Raw genomic sequence first — 19809 nt, 5'->3', positions numbered from 1 at the left:
ATTGTGGAATTTGTTATTGAACATCTCTAGTTTGAAATGAACTCTGGCTTGCATTTATCTTTTGTTTTATTTCCGGTTTAAAAAAAACAAAACCAAAAAACGATTTGTGAGCTCTGTATTAATTCATGTATAAAATCAAACCTTACAGCCTCATTTATATTTTTGGGGGGGGGGGGTTATTTTCCAGGAATAGCCAAGTGTTTTTATGCTTCCCCGGCATGCTGTGCTTGTGTCCCAGCAAAAACTGGCGTATAATGTGAACTCGCTCACCTGTTCCTCAATATTGTGTTTTTACAGCGACTGAGACGGAAACTTTACAATATGCAGACATGGTGGGATAGTCGAATGCTTCTTCCCCGGTGGGTGTTTTGAAGACAGCCATGCGGCATTTGAGACAACAAAACTTGGCAACTGTAATGAGCTACCAAACCAATTTGGCCATTTTGTTTTGGTCATTTAAAGTGGCGCTGCCACTTTCATGGTCATTGTGCAGTTACGTAATGCTTCCCAGTGGTGTTGCAAAAAGAGTGAACATAGAAACGATACAACAGTTGGTGTGGGTATTATTAAAGTGCTTATGCATGTATATAACTGGAGGCTACACTCCTAAAGGATCCAATAAGAATTGCCGTGATTTTACTGCCTCTGGCTACTTGGGGGAATATTTGTATCCTATGTGAGGAGCTGGAGACCATTATCAGATATGATTGCTTGGTTGATTGTGTGAGCTTATCTAATATATTAAAACTCGCCAGAGTTTGAATGCACTAATAATGTACTTGTGATTTGAATACTTTTTCCCCCATTCACACGCAAATATTTTGTAATACAGTACTGTACATCAAACGTAAAACAGTACATAACTATAATTCGAAGCGCTGGTGCGCGCTCGCGTGGACGCGCATTTTGGCGGGCCGCGTCGCATCCCATCCTTCCAGCGTCCCGACTCCTCCCCCTGCTGTGACGTCAGTTTCCCCGTGGAAGGTAGCGCGGGAGGAGGGGACGCTCACTCGCTAGCTCGCTCGCTCGCTCACTTACTCACTCGCTCGCTCACTCAGCCGGCCAGTAGTCGACTGTTCGGGAAGCAGCCGTGAGCACACGGCCGTCACTTGCGTGGAGCTCCACGGTGCCAATCGGAAATCGAGAACCCGACTTTCTTTCCGGGAGAAATTCGCGGATCTTTCCCCGCCATTCTCCCAGCGCCACTGCGGAGAACTTGACCCAGCAAAGAGGAATCGGGACGCCGAAGTGTTGGGAAACTTCCCCTCCGGCCATCGATCCAGAGACTTGGATGGAGCCAGAGCGGCGCGCTTGAGGCTCAAATCGAAACCGCGGTGGAAGTCAAGCGTGGAACCCTCCTCCTGACTTGTAGATGATCATCTAGTTTTCTTTTTCTGGCTTTGGAGGTAGCAGTCCAGTTCAGTCCAGGGGACCACCCCCCACTTTCTCTCTTTTTTTTTTTTTGCCCCCACAAGTGGGATTTGCGCAAGTTGCATGCTCGCTCTTTGTGCACGGTTCTAACTCAGAAGACCCCCGGGAGAGCTGAGGTGCCATGGCGCAGCTGTGTGCGGGGATTTGCGTGCTCCTCTTGGTGCTGCACGTCCAAGGTAATGCCCATTAAAAACAAAAGAAAACTGACTTTTAGCCGCATTTATCTGTTTATTTTCATTTTGTTGTCACGGACTTTCTTAGTCATTGCATGGATAAATGCGCAGGCCGATCCGCATAATATTACATTTGGAGTGTGTTTGCTGCAGAGCAGTTATTTCGCGTGTAATTACGTGGAAGATCGGCAGATGGCGTTGTGAGCGAGGCACTGCAAAGTTAGGCTAATTTAGATTTGAGTGGGGGGAGTTGGAATAAAAGCATCCTCTGCTCTCCAGTTGTAATGGGATGAATCTCCTTAATGTAATGACTCCCCCTCCCTTCATCCTCTCTTGTCCAAATCCTTTATTCCGCTTTGTGGATTCGACCCTGTTGCAGTGGGAATGTTGCGTCTCGGAATATATTCCAGCCACTGACTACTGGCTGTATGTGCTTTTGCACATTAAAGCCTGTCAAAGGCAATTTAAACTCAATAAATGTCTGTGGTTAGTGGTGCTCCTCATGGAAAATGTGCCATATTCCCCATTTTTCACCCCCTAAAAAAAGGCCCTCAGGCTCCTCCTCCTGTTCCAAGGTGAAAAAACAAGGAAGATGTCGACCCTGCTCGCTGGTGTGTTTTAACAGCGATTGGATACTTTGATCACAAAGAGCTCCGTGTGATTTACAGTGAGATGATCCCTTTGGTTGTGGAGAAGATCAGGATTAGTCCTGTTCCCTTGTGTGTGTTTGGGGGGGGGGGGCATGTGAAGCAGTTCAATCAAGGCTGTGTGTGGAAAATGTGTCCAGAATTGTACTTGAGGCGTTTCGGGGAAAGTGAAAGGAAGAAATCGGGTGCCAAATGAGTTTCTCCTAAGGGTGCGTTTACACGCACGCAAAAACCATTCTGATGTTTTGCCACACTTGGGGAAATCGGCAACGCATCCAAATGAGTTCGTAGATGCTTAAAAAATCGGATTTGCACGGCGGAGCTGCCGTCGTTAATCAATTGAGGCAAAAAAACCGATGCATCCCGTTATTTTTTTTTTTTTTTAACAAGACCTGAGCAGTAGGAAGTGGAGATGTGTGAACACGCAGATACCGATTCAGCCTGTTAATTGTTCAGACCAAATGAAACGATCAAGAGCCCAAATTGGTTTATTCCACAGTTTTATTTCGAACTGGGAGTTAATGGAAAAAAGCTGCTGCCTGAATCATTGTCTGTCAGACACGTAGCAACAAGAATTTGCTCTCAGTGGCCCCGGGGGGTTAAAGGGCGTCGCTGTAAATGCCCAGCCTCTTTTTTTAAGTCCTTATTGATATACAGCCTGTTCCCTAGTCGATCCTCACTGGAGTGGGCGTGTCCCGGGCTTGCAGTCGGACGCCCTGCGTCGTCAGAGGGAACGCTGCCCGATAAACCCACACGCCAGATTCCAAAACAGCAAAGGCTCGCCAAAACGATGATCGGCGCGCGCGGGTAATACGAGCGCCTGCTGTCTTTGGCAGGCCGCGGGTCCAGACTTTCGGTTTAATTGGTATCCTCCGCCAGGTGGTGGCCGGCGGAGGTACGGCTCTGATGTCTCTTTTATTTAGCGGGAAGAAGTGAGTTATTAACCAAGACGTAGGGCGAGTAGAAATCACATCCCGGACGTCCTTGGCGCGAGTCGGCGCGTTGGCCGCCAGAGCGTGTTTCCGCGCGGCTGGCCCTTTAAGTCGAGCCACGCGTCGTCGTGATCGACGGCTCCATTGTTTAGGTGGCCGGCCGTGGATTTCGGACCAAAGCCGAGTGCGGTCGGGCGGGTCGGAGGCCACGGGGGCACTGGAAGGTCTTACTCTGAATGTTTGATGATGACTATGGCAGGAAAGTGCCGGGGGGATACACGTGTCTTTAATTAGCATGCTGACGTTGCACATTTTTGACCTCAGCCATTTGTTGGTTTGCTGGTGATCCAAATTACTTTGACACAGCGTTGAGAAAGCGGGAACTTGTTTGCTAAGCGACATCATTCCCTAGAGTGTTATTTCGAAGCATAATTGGGCCTTGGTGGAGGTATGCACCGTTGTTTGTTGAGCAGTCAAACTGTTGTTTGGATTCAGGAATGAAGGACTAATTGTGCCATCTTGCAAAAAAAACATTTTGTCTGTTTTTTTGTTTTTTTTTTTGCAATTGCAAAAACGCAATCAGGTGAATGAAATCACAATCTTTAATGGCATGGACTGTGTGCGTTTTTTGTATTTTTTTTTCCCAGAGGCGTCAAGATGAACAAATAAAAAAAATTCCGCCAAACTTTCTTAATTTTCTCAGAGTAATACATTCAGTTTTGGGGACTTGGAGGTGTTTAGCAATCACCTGCCCAAAATTCTGATTCTGGAATTTCACACTTGAAAGTTAATATTTGAATGAGAAGCCATGAGACATTGCTGAATTTTTCTCAATTTCCCAGGAAATGATGCATCACAAATGTCGAGCCTCGGTGGAGGTAAGCCCCGGTTTGTTTTTTGCTGGAAATTAACCAACAATAACAAAGCTCTTCCACATTGTTGTGATGGGACTCCTTCGATTTGGTGGACTTTCCCGCCATTTCCTTTCGTTTCCCAGTGATTGGTGCATGAGGACTGTGGAGCCCTGGTGGTGGTGGTGGTATGACTCTGCTCTTTAGCTGATCCAGGGCTTGTTTTCCCTACTTTGCTTAACAATCCAAAATAACACCTTCTTTTCTTTCTTTGCTAGAGGAGGCATGTACTTGTTCATTTGCTGATGCAGCGATTTAAGATAAACTGAGAACTGCTTAACCGAAATGGGACGTGGGGAGAGTTCAGGTCAATTTGGGAATTTCCTCAGCCACGCAGAAGTGACTCCTTGAAAATGAATGAAAATTGAAAATCCATTCAAATGTATGATGTCGTGTGTTGTCATTTTGGCGCAGGACCAAATTAAGACTTGCCTTGGCGGAGATCCGCTAGCGTCAGTCGGGTTTCCCTTGTTATTTGCTCGTTTGTGGCAATTTGTCCCCCACGCCGATGGCAAAATCGCACGGGGATTGTAAGGCTTGATAGTTTGAGAGTGACTACTAATTGCTGTGATTCCGCCCTCCTCTGGGGGGCATCTCCTTTCGTGATGGATGGGCAGCAGCGTCCCCGGGAGAATTGCTTGAAGGCGAGCTGACGGGAGATTAAGCCGCGGCGCTCTCTCTCTCGCAGGCGCTGCCGGCGGGAACTAATGGAAGCGCTCGCTCCGAGTTGTCTTTGAGCGTTCGGGGCTCGTTGTCGGCGGCGGCGGCGCTGCTGTCAAATCTCTCCCAGAACGCTGCGTGAAATGGAAAGTTTAGATTCCGTTTTGTCTGCCACGACTTGCCCCGCAGTAATATCCGGGCTTTCAAAACCACTTTTATTCAGTCAAAAAAATATTTGAATTGCTTTCTTTGTGTTTCCACGCCGCCGTTTGTGGAATAAATTTGGTAACGGTTGCGTAATGTGGCTGCCTCACACTCAAGCCACACTTCTAAACCTAACCCCTAAATAAAGAGTGCAGGTCAACTTCTAGCATTAGCGGACATTACAACGCTAGTGTCTGTTGCGTGAGACCTCCTTGACAGTAGGGGGCACTATATTGCGCCTATAATTAGTCGGAAAAAAGTGGTATCAAACATTCATGTTTTCCAAAAAACCTTCTGAAATATTTGTCTTTTGTTAGCAAAACAAAGTTTATATTCTGCTCGGGCTAGCTAGTTGCCTAGCGGTAATTTGCACTCTCAAAAGTTATTTTTCACTAAAAGTATTTAAATTCTTTTTTCTTTCCACGCTGGAGTTCAAACAGGCCCGCTTAGCGTTTTGCTTATAAGGTCGCATTTGGACGGGCGGGCCTGAATAAAACATGACATGAAAGCGCTAAAATTGAGTGCTAGCGAGAGCTCCGGCCCTCCGCGCGCTAATACAATCGCGAGAGAAAGAATGAATGATGAATTAAGTTCAACCCCTGCCTGGCCCAAGCCCGGAATCTGCTTACGGGTGAGACTCCAGTCACGATGAGGAATAAATGAATGGTTGAAATTCCCAGCTGAGCAGTTTAGCCGTGAATTTGTTCTCTGTGCTTAAATTATGCCTGGGCGCTCAGGCTAATATCACCTGGAGTATTTTGACGACTTGTAGGCGAAACCCACGCATCGGTTTAATGAAGACGATTTTATGCTCATTGCTAGACACTCACTTAGCAGCACCTCCTGGAAAGTTGGAATAAATTAGCCCTCAACACTTGTTAAATTGGTTAATCTTAAATCGGGCTGACATTTAGCCCTATCTAAAAACTCGTGAGGACAGATGTCAGAAACTGAAAGGAAAAGCAACCATTTTGGTTTGAAGCAGATAGTTTTGACTTTAATTTGCCCTCTCTGGAAAGTTAATGAACAAAAGAACCGCAATTCCAAGAACAAGAATTCCAGCTCTGTGCAATTTTCTGTTTTAAAGCCTTGACATTCCACTCTGTTTCAACCGGAATGGCGGAATCAGCAAAGCCAGGCAAATCAATGAAGGGGATCAAATCTCGCCCCAAGCTTTTCTGATTCGGCATTAATCTGTCCTCAACATTTCTTCTTCTATTTAGCAGACAGATTCTTGTCGAGGGATTAAACGGTTCAAATCTCGCTCGACTTGACTCCGTCCTGCGCGCTTTCTCTTCTGTGTTTGTCGGTTCCGGCGTTGTTTGATAGGCTTGTAATGCTTCCTAAATTGATCTTAATCTTCTCCAAAGTAATGTTAGAGGAGATCTGACAGCTGACTTTTTCTTTTTTTATTATTATATATATATATATTTTTTTAACACATTAATCGGTTTGCAAATAGCTGCTAGGACTGCTACAAGTCTCTTTGGTTGTTACCATAGCGACCACCTTTCTCAGCATACACTACATCGACAACAAAGCAAATGATATTTATCTATTTATTTACGTGATGTTTCGTGGAAGCAAATGCAGACTTTTCATGTACTCATCCAAACACCTCAAATTCACCAGTGGGGCGTTAAATCGTTGTTTCGTAAGACATTGAAGGCCGATAATTCCGAACACTTTGAAGGCTGTAGGCTTTTAAAATAAACCAGATTAGCTCTCCTCCATTGGTTTTTGTAACCATTCCTCCAATAAGATGTGGGCTGCAGCAATGTTAGGAGGACACAAGCACGAAACAAAATACGGTTATCCGATAGCGGGTGGCCGTCAAGCTGTTGAGAATGATGAGGTAGAAACTATTTTATTAAAAAAAAAACAAAAAAACATTTGTTGACCCGCCCCAAAAAACATTAGCTTAAATCTTTATTTTGTTTTTTTTAGATAAGGTTATAAAATATAATGACTTTTTGTGTAAATAATATGGCTAACATTTGTGAGGTCTGGCTAGCCGACAATTGAAAGTTGCTTTTGCTTATTTTGGATCTTTTTGTTGCGCTATAAAAATAAGTTGTCAATCTGGAAAAACAAAGACTCTAAAAAATGACCCCAAGGAAGTCTCCCGGTCACCATTTTGAATTGAACTCACCAATTGATTAATTTCCCCATCTGGTTGTTTTCCTGATTATGAAATATTTGAAACAATGACCCTGTCTTTCTTTATCCTCGAATGAAGACGACGTTACGTCAACACCGACTTACTTTTCCAGCATGGCGTGAGATTTATTTCAGATTTCTGGAATGGTGGCCACATCCAAATCGTGACTCAAACCATCCGTTCCCGCCTTCCTCCATATTCTGCCCCCCCCCTCCATCCCCTTTGATGAAAGTCTTTAACTCTTAAAACGTAGCGCTAACCTCACGCTCCACAAAAGTAAGCTGCGATGAAATTTCCATCCTCCCCACGCACGCACGCGTGTGGCTCTTTCCTCAGATTCTGCTGCCAGACTTTTACATCTTTTTCCGAGCCCACCCTTCAAACCCCCCCCCCCCCCACACACACACACCGAAACGTCTCCTAGCTCGGCTCTCCGCACTCGCAATACAAAGGGGGGGCTTTGTTGCATGAAATGCTTCCTTTTTTTTAAATGAGTAATGTTGGCTCATTTAATATGCTGCGATGATATCTCTCCGGGAGATGACGAGGCTTCAAAGTATCATCGTGCTTGTAAACGGGTGTCTGCTGCGGTTTTGGCAGCAGTGAGGAAGGTTTTGCATCAAATAACACTGGTTTGTTGTTTCCCGCTGGGGGATGTACGGGATTCGTAGCAGAGGTGAGAGACTTGACTTGAGTCTCTAATTGCCTATTTTAGGACCTGGGACTTGCTCCGCTAAAATAGAAAACAAATGGAAAACGATAGGATAGAAACAGCTGGCTTGACTTTGCTTGGTATTGAAATCTACTTTTTATTGTGAATGTTCGTGCAAAGCTAGCAACACAGCGTCGTTGCCAAATTTAACATGCAGGGCAGGGTTGAGAGATTCAGTTACCGTAATTTTCGGACTATAAGTCGTGTTTTTTTTTTCATAGTTTGGGTGGGGGGGCGACTTATACTCAGGAGCGACTTGTATACATATGTTTTTTTTTCACTTTATTGGGCATTTTATGGCTGGTGCGACTTATACTCCGGTGCGACTTATAGTCCAAAAATTACGGTATTCATTTAGCGTAAAACCTTTGTGTCGCTACTCCAAATGAGTAAAGTCAACAAAACAGGTTGGCTAATTTCTGTTAGCGTTTCGTACAGCGGTTCACATCATATGTTAGCATTAAGCTACCTCACATTGATTTATATACTGTATGTATATATATTATTGTGAGTGGAGTGAAAATAAACAACACATTGGCCTGCAATGTGGCATTGATCCTTCCGTGTTGCCGTCCGGATCCAAACGGCACTAATGCAGCTAGCAATCGATCGCCCGGTTTTCAAGCCCCGCTGCATTTCAGTGCGATGTTTGCGTAACGTCAGGTGTCAAGCGGCCTTCACCCGCCTGCTTTCATTAGCCACCACGACGCCCTGTAATGCCTCTTTGGACAAAATGCGCTACACAAATAGCTGGCTGGCTTTTGAATCCAAAGACCCGGGAGAGGGGCGAAGCTAGCACCGGGCTCCCTCGACGCAATTAGACAAGCGAAGCAAACACGCTAATTCAAAACACACAACACCGAGCGAGCTGACGTGAAAGAGACGAGACGATTGCGCCCCCGGAGTCGAAGGCTTCTCACCAGGCCACTGCCGCATCCCAAATGTATTATTTATGTGACGGACGAGGGAGGAGTCCTACTCGCCTTATTTATTTACTTTTTGCTGTATTGCTGACACAAACATGAATAAATCCGGTGTTATTATTATTATTTCTTTAGAACTTGGTGAGGAAAACATGTTGAGTTGTAGTAAGGAGCTCACGTCTTGTAGTAAAGCCACAGGTTGACTTTCTTCTCTGGGTTAAGCTCATTAAATCGTCTCAAGATTATGTTTGTTTGTGCCTTTGGCTCCGGTTTAATTTCAAGTGTAGCGCGAAGACGCATGCGCCTTACAGACTCCTTTTTGTATTTACACATTCATTTTATGCCGTATGTGAAGCTTGTAATAATTGGACAATTGTTCAATCTACTAAGAAATACATTTGGGAGTAAATGAAGACAAGAACGTTCTAGCCTTTGAAATTTTAACGGCCAACGGTAAAATTGTGAAATGAAATGTGCCCTTTCGGAAAGCAAAGATTGTATCGCTGCCAAAATATTGAACTTTTAGCATCTTTAGTCATGCCTCGAAATAAATTCCTGCTCTTCTCGCCACCCACCTCCGCATAGCGCTCTCCCTCCCTGCCTCCCCCTTCGCCTCTTGCAGCTGAATAACTTTTCAAGGGTTTTTCCACATGGGAGCGCACGCAGACATCTTGCCTCAGCGAGCGGGATCTTGAAAAATCCTGCTAGCCCGCATCACGCTGGGGGAGCCATTTTGTATCCCGCCGTGATTGTCAGTCAAGCGGAGAAGATGACAAATGTCACGTCGAGGGCGGCGACCCCTGAAGGTCAAACGTGTGTTTCAGAGTTAACATGACGCTAAATTATGCGGCAACAACTGGCTGGGGAGTGGAGCGTCTTGCATTCACTTCCAACATTTTTCAGAGGAGACTTGTGCGTATCACAAGCCACTTTAGAGCGTTTCGACTGATCTCGTAAGACTCACGGAATTTCGGGTTGGCGACCGTTCGCCTTCTGGAGTTTGTGGCAGACAGAAGAAAATAGTTTTAGCAAAAGTCGCAAGTTGTCCAGGTGCTGAAGTGGCAAAGCAGCGCCAGACTGTCTTGATCTTGTTGGTGGATGGATGCGTTAAAATGTGCTGGATCCTAATAACATAATAATAAAAATAGGAATAATTAATAAAAATAATAATAAATAATAAAGATATATATGATGTAATTTGTAGTAACTAATCAACAGGAAAGAATAGTTGCCAGCCTCAAAAAAGGCTGGTACAGTTTAGCTAACTCATACCTGGGGTTGTGTGATGAAGCCGGAAAAAAACAAAAACACAAAGAGCTCTTTGTTTACAAGCAATTAAAAAGTCGATTTGCCATCAGGGCTTTATAAAAACATAAATAAGAATAAAACAAAGCTTGCATGTAAAAAGGAAAGTTAGGAGATGAAGATCCTCATGTTGGCCCCGCAGGGGGATTGGACCCGCTGTTCCCCAACGTGGCCGACGTCCAAGCAGGATTCTAGTTCGCCTCGCTCTCCCCTTCTTGGCGTCGTCTCCCTTTGAACATGTCGAGGACGCTTGTATCAATGAGAGCTCATTAATTTTTTCCAGCTGTATTTTTTTTTTTTCCGCCCTGTCGGGAAAGCCACTCAACACTATCTTTTCTCTTTTTTGCGTAATTGTGACTTAATGACATGGAAAAGTGAGAATTAAATTAACAGCGCCGTCGTTTGCTGGAATTAATTTTTATTTTTTTTAAATGAATCTAATGAGCTATTCAAAGGCAGAGTGAGCCTTTTTTTCACCCCCTGAAGTGGATCTGCATTAGCCACTACCCGGTCAGTCGCAATGACAAACGAGACCACCATCACCCTGGATTGGTCGCCAGTCAGCGGTAGGGCATTTGGCGACCAATCAAACTCGCATGCCCACCCACAGCTCGTCTGAATGAAAGTCAGCTGAGCGAACCACGACGCTGGCAGTGACCCACATTTTTGCTTCAGGCGAGTAAAGAAATCCAGTTGTGTTGTGTTCCATCTCTTTATCTGGAGGAGGGATTTAAGGGTTAATTCTATCGATTGGATGGCGGGATTTGCCACCGTAATCCTGCCTGAAGTTCTGCTCTCCTCACTCTGTTGTGTTGGGGGGTGGGATGTGTGTGTATATTTATTTGTATGATCGTATGTTGACAGAAAAGTTTGTTGGATTCCAAATTTTCACCACTCCTTGTTTTTCGAATGTCAAATTTTGAAGTGCACTCCCTGGGCGTGTGTTTGTTTTAACTGTGTGTGTTTGTGTGGGGCGGGGGCGTGTTAGGCCTCGAAGGCATGACCGTGGAGCACGTCCCAAACGCGAGCCGCTCCGGCCCCGCCTCCCGATCCTGACCCACTTTTCTCCTCGCCGCTCATCGCTGGCTGTTTAATTGCCGCGCGGCACACTGAGGCCATCTGCTCCGACTGAGGCCCGGTCGCTATGGAGATGCCGGGAGGCTTTTCGGATTTGCCGTAGAGTGACCATGAGCGAAATGGAGGTCAGGCGATGGGCGGGGCCGGGGCGGGTGAGCCGGACATTCACAAGGTGGTGCTAGGACAGCACCTGGAAAGTGAATTAGCACGTGAAGCTAACGTAGCACTCGACATCATCTCCAACGACACAATGGAAGAGCCAACGCTGTAATGCTTAAACTGTGACGAAAACCATCCCAAAAATACATTACACAAATTCTAAATGAAATCTATTTAAATATTGGGACCATTTTTGTGAAAGATGCAAAGCAAAATATACAAATATTATGGAGGAAAAAAGCAAATGAACTAAAAAACGAAACTAATTAAAAACTAAAAATAATTAAAAAAAAAAAAACATCATGACTCCCCCACATGCTGTAATTTCCTCAAACAAGGAAAGCGCGTCCTTTTTATTCCATCTTAAGCTTTAAGTTTGCCTTTTTTTCCCCAGTTAATGTTTCTAACAGACACTTTGGCACGGACCGGAATGACGTGGTGAGGTTTTGCAGGAATCTCTTAATGTTTACTCGTCTCGCTAAAAGGTCAGTATTGGTAGCTGTCATTTTCTGAGGCGCCATTCATAGGTCAATAGCTCATTAGAAATCCGCCGGCGTTTGTTTCGCTCGTGTCACAAAGATGCTACTGTTTGCAACTCAGGATGGGCCCCTGAATGCCTCGGAAAAGACATACAAACTGAATAGAGAAAAAAATATGAGGAAATATTAAAAATGTAAAAATAATAGAAAAAAATAAGAATCACGGTCAGACACATGTCTGTCTCTGGCCATGAAGGTCACAAATCACGTCTGTCCGTCCCCTGGTGGCAGCTTATCACCACGTGCTAGATTACATGCTAGCTCTATGGAGGATGGTAATTAATTTGTGCGATACTTAAAAAGTTTGAGGTTACCGGCCGCGCTAAGCCCCATCGCTCGTTTTTTTTTTTTTTTTGAAGGGGAGGTAGGTCTGTTTGTCCAGAGCATCGAATGATGTGACATGAAAAAGCAAAGAAGGATTTGGCGCATCACGGAGAACTGGGGCCGATTGCGCTTGCCAAAGTGCTGATTGCGGTTTGAACGGCGGCCATGTTCATTAGCACTCTTCGAGCTTGTGATATGTTTAGACAAAGGACGCCTGCCTCATTTCTTCTTGACTGGGCGACTGCCTTTTATTGGCCGCTCTTGCGCAAACAAGGCCCTTCGGATCAGGTTGTGGCCTTGCTTCTGTTTTGCATCATTACATTTTCTGGCTTTACAGCGGCCCATTCTGGTTTTGATTATTGCCTGACTGGGAGGCTTCAATCCACCTTTATTGAATTTATAGAAAAATCTGAAGGGCAATATTTGGGAAGAAAATTATTGGAACCCCCCCCCCCCCCACTAACTATATAGACAAAAAATATCTCACATAGGACATGAGACAACAATTACAAATATGAAAACCACAAATATTAAAACTAGACAAATATTAGACACAAATACCTAAAAATGATAACTATGTATCAAAATATTATGCAAAATTTCACACAAAAGAACCCTAAAAAAAAAAATATATATATATTATAAAAATACTCGTTAGATTAAAAATAGCAAATTACAAAAATATTTTAAAGCTAAAATATTAGAAAACAAGATGTAACATTGCCCTTTGGGTGACCAAAATATTCCAAAAGAATATACAATTAATCAGAAAAAAAATCCCCCAAAACGCATTGTATATTATTTGTACAAAAAGCAATTATAGTACGAGTCGGAAAATCTAAAACAGTGTAACTTAGGCATGCCACATTCCCTGTGCCTTCCTCTTGTTGGTATTTTACTTCACTTTACGTCTTTCGCAAGACGTTACATACCTTAGAAACAATAAATCCAATTTGTGAACTGCAATAGCAACCACGTGAAATGTAAAGCCCAGGGCTGGCTCGCGGCAAAGAAGTGGAAAAGCATTGTCTAATTCCGAAGCTTCCACTCGGCTCTGTGATGAATGCTAACAGCCACCCTGTCATACATATCTGCGGCTAATAGCGTCTTCGGTATTCATCAGCCGGCTCATCTCCCCTAAGACTCCGTGTGGAGAATATACGCATTCCCGCCGTGTTCTCTGTGAACCCCCAGCAGCGCAAAATCAGCCCATCTGCAATCACAACAAGCAGACAATATCAAAAGAGAAACACTACAATCGCTGCGGGAGCGAGTCGGGAGGGCGGAGGCGGCTTAAAACCAGGCCGCCATTGCCGTTATTTTCCAACTAGATGACACTTGTGGCAATAAAGTCGGCGGGTGGACTGGCCAATGGATTTTTTTTTGCAAGAAAATACTTTGTCATCTGCGTGATGTCTGAATAAAAAGACCCACGACTATTTCTGGGCTGGACTGCGAATAGCAACAACCTTTCTCCGCGATACATCCGAGTATTTAAGTCCCGCTGGAGTTGGGTGCTGTTATTGTGCATTAAAAGCATTTCAGGATCTCAGCGCCATGAATTGCCTCTTTGTACTCCAATGCACCGACTCATTTGTTTGTCTTTTACAGACGCGAGAGTTGTGAAAGATGAGCGGATTACGGGCTTTACCGTAACTTTGCTGTAATTCCGCCTCTTTGTGCAGTTACTTTGCTCGGTCTGAATCTGGTTCTCACAGCTCCGCAGTCCTTAATAAAAAGGGATCTCAATTGAATTTTAGTTTCTGATTAGGAAAGAAAAGGATCCCTATCTTAATGTCAAGCTAACATGCTAACAGGCGGAGATGACTTCACGTAGGAGTACATCCAGAAGGGATTATTCAAATACGCTCGTTTAATATTCCGAGTCGGTAATGTCAGATTATTCCCCCGCCGTAACTTCGACCTTAGATTTACGATTCATATTTATGGGGGGTTGTCAGGAGCCGGCGGCCTACGATGAATCAACAAGGCTTCAGCCACGGAGAGTTGCGTGATGTCGTAAATCAGTATCCAAAGCAGGAGAGGGAAAGAAATCCCACCTAGGTGTGCAAGAAGGAGCCAATTATGGAGTGAGCAACCTTCCCACTTGCACCCCATGCTGTGATCTGGGGGATTACCAGTGTGCCCTCCGGGGGTGCGCTGGATTAAAATTGTAATGTTGGATGTAATTTAAATATCGGCAAGTTGTCAAATTAACGTGGCACTATAGCCGAGTAGTTTGAGTACATTTCATGCTCTCAAAATATTATGAATATTTAAAATATGTTTAAAAGCATACTATGGGTTGTTTTGGGTGTGCCAACTCTGTCATGTTTGAAGTAGCGCATGGTATAAAAGATATATTAAGATTAAAAGATTAAGATTAAAGTCCCAATGATCGTCACAGACACACCTGGGTGTGGTGAAATTTGTCCTCTGCATTTAACCCATCCCCGTGTGATTTTAATCCATCCCCTGGGGGAGAGGGGAGCAGTGAGCAGCAGCGGTGCCGCGCTCGGGAATCAGTTGGTGATCCAACCCCCCAATTCCAACCCTTAATGCCGAGTGCCAAGCAGGGAGGCAATGGGTTCCATTTTTATAGTCTTTGGTATGACCCGGCCGGGGTTTGAACCCACAACCTTCCAGTCTCAGGGAGGACACTCTACCACTAGGCCACTGAGCTGAATGGGAAATCACATTCCATGATATATATTGATGTAATATTTTTACATTGTTTAGTGTTTTGAATAGTGGTGCGCCAATTCTGTTGCTGGCTGGATGGAGTTAGCTATTCTGTGTCAGTATCAACACAAAATTGCACGTTGGAGTTTCTTGCAATTCATTTTTGGCCAGTTGGACTGTGTTGCCTTGGGAAAGTGGTGCGCCAACTCCCTCACGGTGTTCAAGAATGCGTGTGGTATAAAACATTTGCGAAATATTATTCCCCGATGCCATTGGAGCTGAATTTACGAACCTTGTCGGAATGTTGAAAAGGGTGCGTCGGTTAAAATGTTCACTAAAGGCTTCTTGCTCCCCGTGGTGCTTTTTACATGGGAAGGAGGCACGCATGGCAACAGCGTGTGCGCATGGATGTCTTTCAGGTCGACTTCTCGAAGTTGCGTTGGGATGTGGAGTTATTTTTAGCTGCGGGAATGGGCTGCTTCCCATGCAATGTGTCAGGGGTGGCATCATGTTAAAGATTCAGTCAGATGGTCCTCAACACCGGGGGGCACAGGGATGAGTTTGTACCCAGCGCTGGAAGGCGTGCGGGGAGGGGCGGGGGGTGCGCTGGGTCACGTGCTGACCTCATTGTGCGCACGAGTAGGCTTTAGGCTCGGCGGCATCACGGCCGCCGTAAACGGGAGACTGAGTGACTTATCTGGGAGGCGGCTTACTGTGAAAAAACCAACTGACTTCCCCGACACAAATAAAGCAGAGACAGAAACGTTTTTCTTGATCCGTTCGTAAAATTGGGAGAGATTTAGTATTTTTATCCTTGGAAAAGGGAGCTGACATGCTTTGTTACGCTCGGCGTCTCCTCCCTGCACACCCCCTCCCCTTCCTACATCAGCTTCCAATTGTGTAGCGAGAAAAGTCAGATTGGTGTTTTATTAATGTTTATTTTTTTTAGCGGTTAATGTTCTTTTACCCTTCATTTGATTGACATGTCAGCGTACGTGCAGATGACGTTTTGCCAATTAAAAAAAATAATGGTTACGATGGTCAGCCAGATCAGACACCTGAAGAAAGTAATTTCCAGAAAACGTGTAAAAAAAAAAAAAAAAAATCTAAATCTTACCACGATCGTGCCATTAGATATTACACACTGTGCAAAGTCAACAAACAAATAAATAAATACATTTCCAAAAGTACAATTCTATAAACCACAGTAAGTAGTGGAACCTTAAGATGGAGACTTCCCACGTTGGGGAGGCTATTAAATGTCCAGTCTAGTCGTTTTTTACGCTTGTGTTGATATGAACATTAGGCTCATAAAAGTCTCCCCCCCACCTCCACCCACTCCCTTGGCCGTTCCAACATCGCAGCTGTCCAACTTCCTTCAGTGCTGCATTAACTCCTGCTGGCTGGAAGCAGATGCCGGCGGGAAAACAAAGAAGAGGGGGTTACTGTCGTTACGTAGGTGGTGATGAGAAGGGCGAGGGAGGGTTAATAACGCTACTCAAGAGGGTCAGCGATGCCGTCTCCAGGTGTGCTTGAGCACACTTGGACTTCTTTTCTTTTGTCCCGCCTTTCACATGGTGTGACACAAAGAACGTTTTAATACACACCGCAAAAAGAAAGGAGCTCCTGTCCCCACATGAGACACTCTTTGAGGGACAGATAAAAAAAAAAAGTCTTCAGGTGCTGTACGAGTAGAAGCCACATCACTTCAAACCAAAAAGGCTGCAGACTTGACGGCTCTTTTCTGGCAAGTGCACTTTGTAAGACTTGTATTTTTTGTGTGGGTCTGCTCATGATTAACAAGCGCACCAAATGGAACCATTTTTGTGCATGGCTGTTTTTATAAAAACCAAATTGTCTCTTTCAATACCTCAGCATTTCAAAACGATGGTGCCTTCTGTTGGAGAGTTCAGTTATTTTTATAGCCTTAAAAGCAAAAACATTGGGCAGAAACAAAAAGGCATTTCTCTGAGAAGCTGCGTCACGGAACATCACGTCAAAGTTTCGGTTGCTCCATCCCGCATAAACGTGCATGTTTGGGCAACAACGTGAGCTGAGTGGGTTGAAGGAGCGGCTGACTGATAAAATAGTTCAATCCAACACTCTATTTGGATTAACCCCAAAAAAACGCCCTCACCGCTCCCATCAATTATGGCGCGCGCGGCTCACGAGGAATTGTCCGCAGGTCAGCGGCAAACGTCGATATCGCTTACTACCGTTGCCTCTCGGCCGCTTATCGACGTTCATTTCGCGCTGGCCTCCTGTAGGTATTAAAGCTTTTATGGCGCGTCTATTAGCAATGAAGCATTTCACAACGGATCGCTGCTGCGTTGAACACGATCTTCACACATCATTAAAAGTGTTACGTTTGCTTTTTTTTCTGAATGTAAAGGTTTAATTATGCTGAAGAATAGCACTTAATCTATAAATTGACCTCGCAGCAGCCATGATTATTAAAGGGGAAGCACTTCATGTGCAACATGCTAGCTAAACCCGGCCTGTGCTTATTCTTTAACCCATCAACTTCTCACCGTACAGACAAATTATGAAATGGGAAACGCCGAGACAGGGCGTGTCTGAGAAATAAACAAAAGCACTGACACATGCCCAAGGCTTTCTCAATATAATTGAATTGAATATATTATCGTTTGTATTTTTAGATAAAAATTCTTTTGACAGTTAGCTCTTTATTTTCCCCTGATGAAATTGCTTTTTAACCAGTTTCTTTTCGTCTGCACAAGTAGAGAGTGTGGGTACTTTTTCTGCCTCCACTTGAGCACCCGGAAACACATATACTATAAGGGGTGGGGGGGATGTGTGGGTGAGAAAGTGCGACTGGAGCAGTTCTCAACACAACAGCTGCGCTGGAATTGTTGTCATTTAGCACCGGGTTCCGTTTTGCTTCAAGATCTCTGTTGACTTAGTCAATTCCCATCAGGCAGGTAGCGAGCCACCTTTGTTCTTAAAACGTCAGGTGCAAAATCAAGTTTGTTTAAATATGAATGTAAATTTAATACAACTTAGCCTAAACTCAACGCGTAATGTTTCACAATGGCTTGTTTAGGCTGCGATCAGGTACCACTAGAGGGAGCCCAAGTGCGAATCATATCTTTCATCTCAGTGGAAGAAGACATTTTGTAGTGGTGGTAAATATAACTACAAAAGAGAACATGGAGAAAATATTTTTTGAAAAGTTATTTCTGCAGGTACGAGTTAATTTTTCACAACTAGAAATTTCTCCAACCCCTGTTTCTACAAAGAGTTAGTAATCGTAAAAATCAAGAGTAGGATCATATTTTTTTTGCAACCCGCGATAGCTCCGTCTCGACCCCTTCTGTGATTTCAGCGCGGTATCCATCAGTAGACGTCAGACAGAGGCCTTCCCCGTCCTCCTGACAAAGAGTGCGAGCGTTGTACGACATCATCTATCATCCCGCCGCCTTTGTTCAGCATCCTGTCTGATGCGGGCGCTCGCAGCCAGCGTCGGCTTGGCATTCAGCATGATAGGCGGCCGCAGATGCAAAATGACAGTGACAAAAAAGGGGAGGGTGGGCGGGAGGCTGACAGCGCTGTTTTCCATAAAGGCTGGGGGGCTCGGCGGGACTTACGGGGCCCGCCGTCAGATTATGTCGGCGTTCCTGACACCCCCGACTGTCACCGGTTTGATGTCCAAGACGCGCTTTGAAACGTCCATGGAAACCCTGGCCGTGTTCTCTATGATTGAAAGTGCTTCAAAAGCTTCAATTTGTTGGGAACAAGCTGCCGCCTCGCACTTCTTAGCGCCGTATATCGAGGGGAGAATATAAAGGAGGACACCTTTTTTTTTTTTTAATATAAATACATAATGAAACCCATTTTCCACCCGGTGGCACAATACAGCCGAGTGGCTGGTTGGGATCAGATTAGGGATGTAATAGTTGCTATGTATTTGTCATTACAGTTAGCTTTAATTTCTTCTTAACTTTTGTTGTTTCAATTTTCTTCATTTTAATCACATTTTATAGCAGGTTTATTAGTTTTAATTCTTTCTTTTTGTTAAATTTTGATTGGTTTTAGCATTAAGTGTTTTCAGAAAAATATCTGGAGCCGATACGTGTAGTTCAATGTGTATTTCGATAACTGCGCTAATATTATCACGCGTTCAATCCGATTTCCATTTACAGTTCCGTTTTCCATCAGCATCCTTCCTTTCAATCGAAGCATATCTAATTCTGTGTGTGACGCAGATACAGTGGCGTTCTTGTGGATTCTCCTCACGATTGCCTCCACTCAAGTGTCTGTATTGGAGTTTCGCTTGGATCCATTTCCCCTCTTGTCTTTTGTTGAAAATGCGACACAGTATGCAAATGTAGTGTTAGAAAACTGCAGGTTAGCGTTGGCTCATTTGCAAACTTGTCATTCTGGCTGGCTCCCTTCTGTCAGTGTCTCAAGGCTTTGTTTGGGATTCGCGTGAAGGTTGTTAGCTTGTTAGCTTACAGGATCACTCCTAGTTCCATATAACACATTTCTCAACATTCATTCCCTCATTATTTTCTCTCTACGGTGACATCTGGTCAGGGGAAACTGACTCATTATCGACAGGGTGCTCAACTTTCTCCTTTAGGGTGAAAGTTTACGGTGTTTTCTTCTTTTTTTTTCGCACGGCCGCGTGTCTTATTATTTTTAGCAAGCACCTGGAGAGACGTTGGTGTCACCTGATGCTTGGCTTGTAAAAGCATCCTTCTGCTTTTTATCTGCCCATTTCTTTGCGCCGCACAGCTGAAATTGCATCCACACACGTACGGCGCATTACATGATAGTCACACTACTATATAATGCGCCGTGTTCTGTAAGTGAAGTTAGCCAAGCGAGCAGAACTGGAATGGCCGTCCTGGGAGGGATGAATCCTACTAAGGCCAAGCAATAATGCGGCTTGCATGCTGTTAATAATGCTATTACTATTACTTATGCCTGAAGTTGATTTGGATTT

General features: G+C 44.5%; 1 protein-coding gene across 1 annotated transcript in view; it reads left to right on the top strand.

The window, feature by feature from the left end:
• Positions 1 to 997: 997 nt before the first annotated feature.
• The window catches only part of nectin1b (nectin cell adhesion molecule 1b), a 61586-nt gene continuing 42774 nt past the window's right edge, over positions 998 to 19809 (top strand). Inside the window, exons 1-2 of the mRNA XM_061280816.1 lie at positions 998 to 1607; positions 4026 to 4061. Coding sequence (XP_061136800.1) covers positions 1553 to 1607; positions 4026 to 4061 — 91 coding nt within the window. The 5' untranslated portion in view covers positions 998 to 1552. The remainder of the gene's footprint in view (positions 1608 to 4025; positions 4062 to 19809) is intronic.

This window comes from Syngnathus typhle, linkage group LG6 (assembly GCF_033458585.1).
Source record: "Syngnathus typhle isolate RoL2023-S1 ecotype Sweden linkage group LG6, RoL_Styp_1.0, whole genome shotgun sequence".
Classification (NCBI taxonomy): Eukaryota; Metazoa; Chordata; class Actinopteri; order Syngnathiformes; family Syngnathidae; genus Syngnathus; species Syngnathus typhle.
The sequence above is the reverse complement of the archived record's forward strand: the minus strand, read 5'-3'. Positions and strand labels throughout refer to the sequence as shown.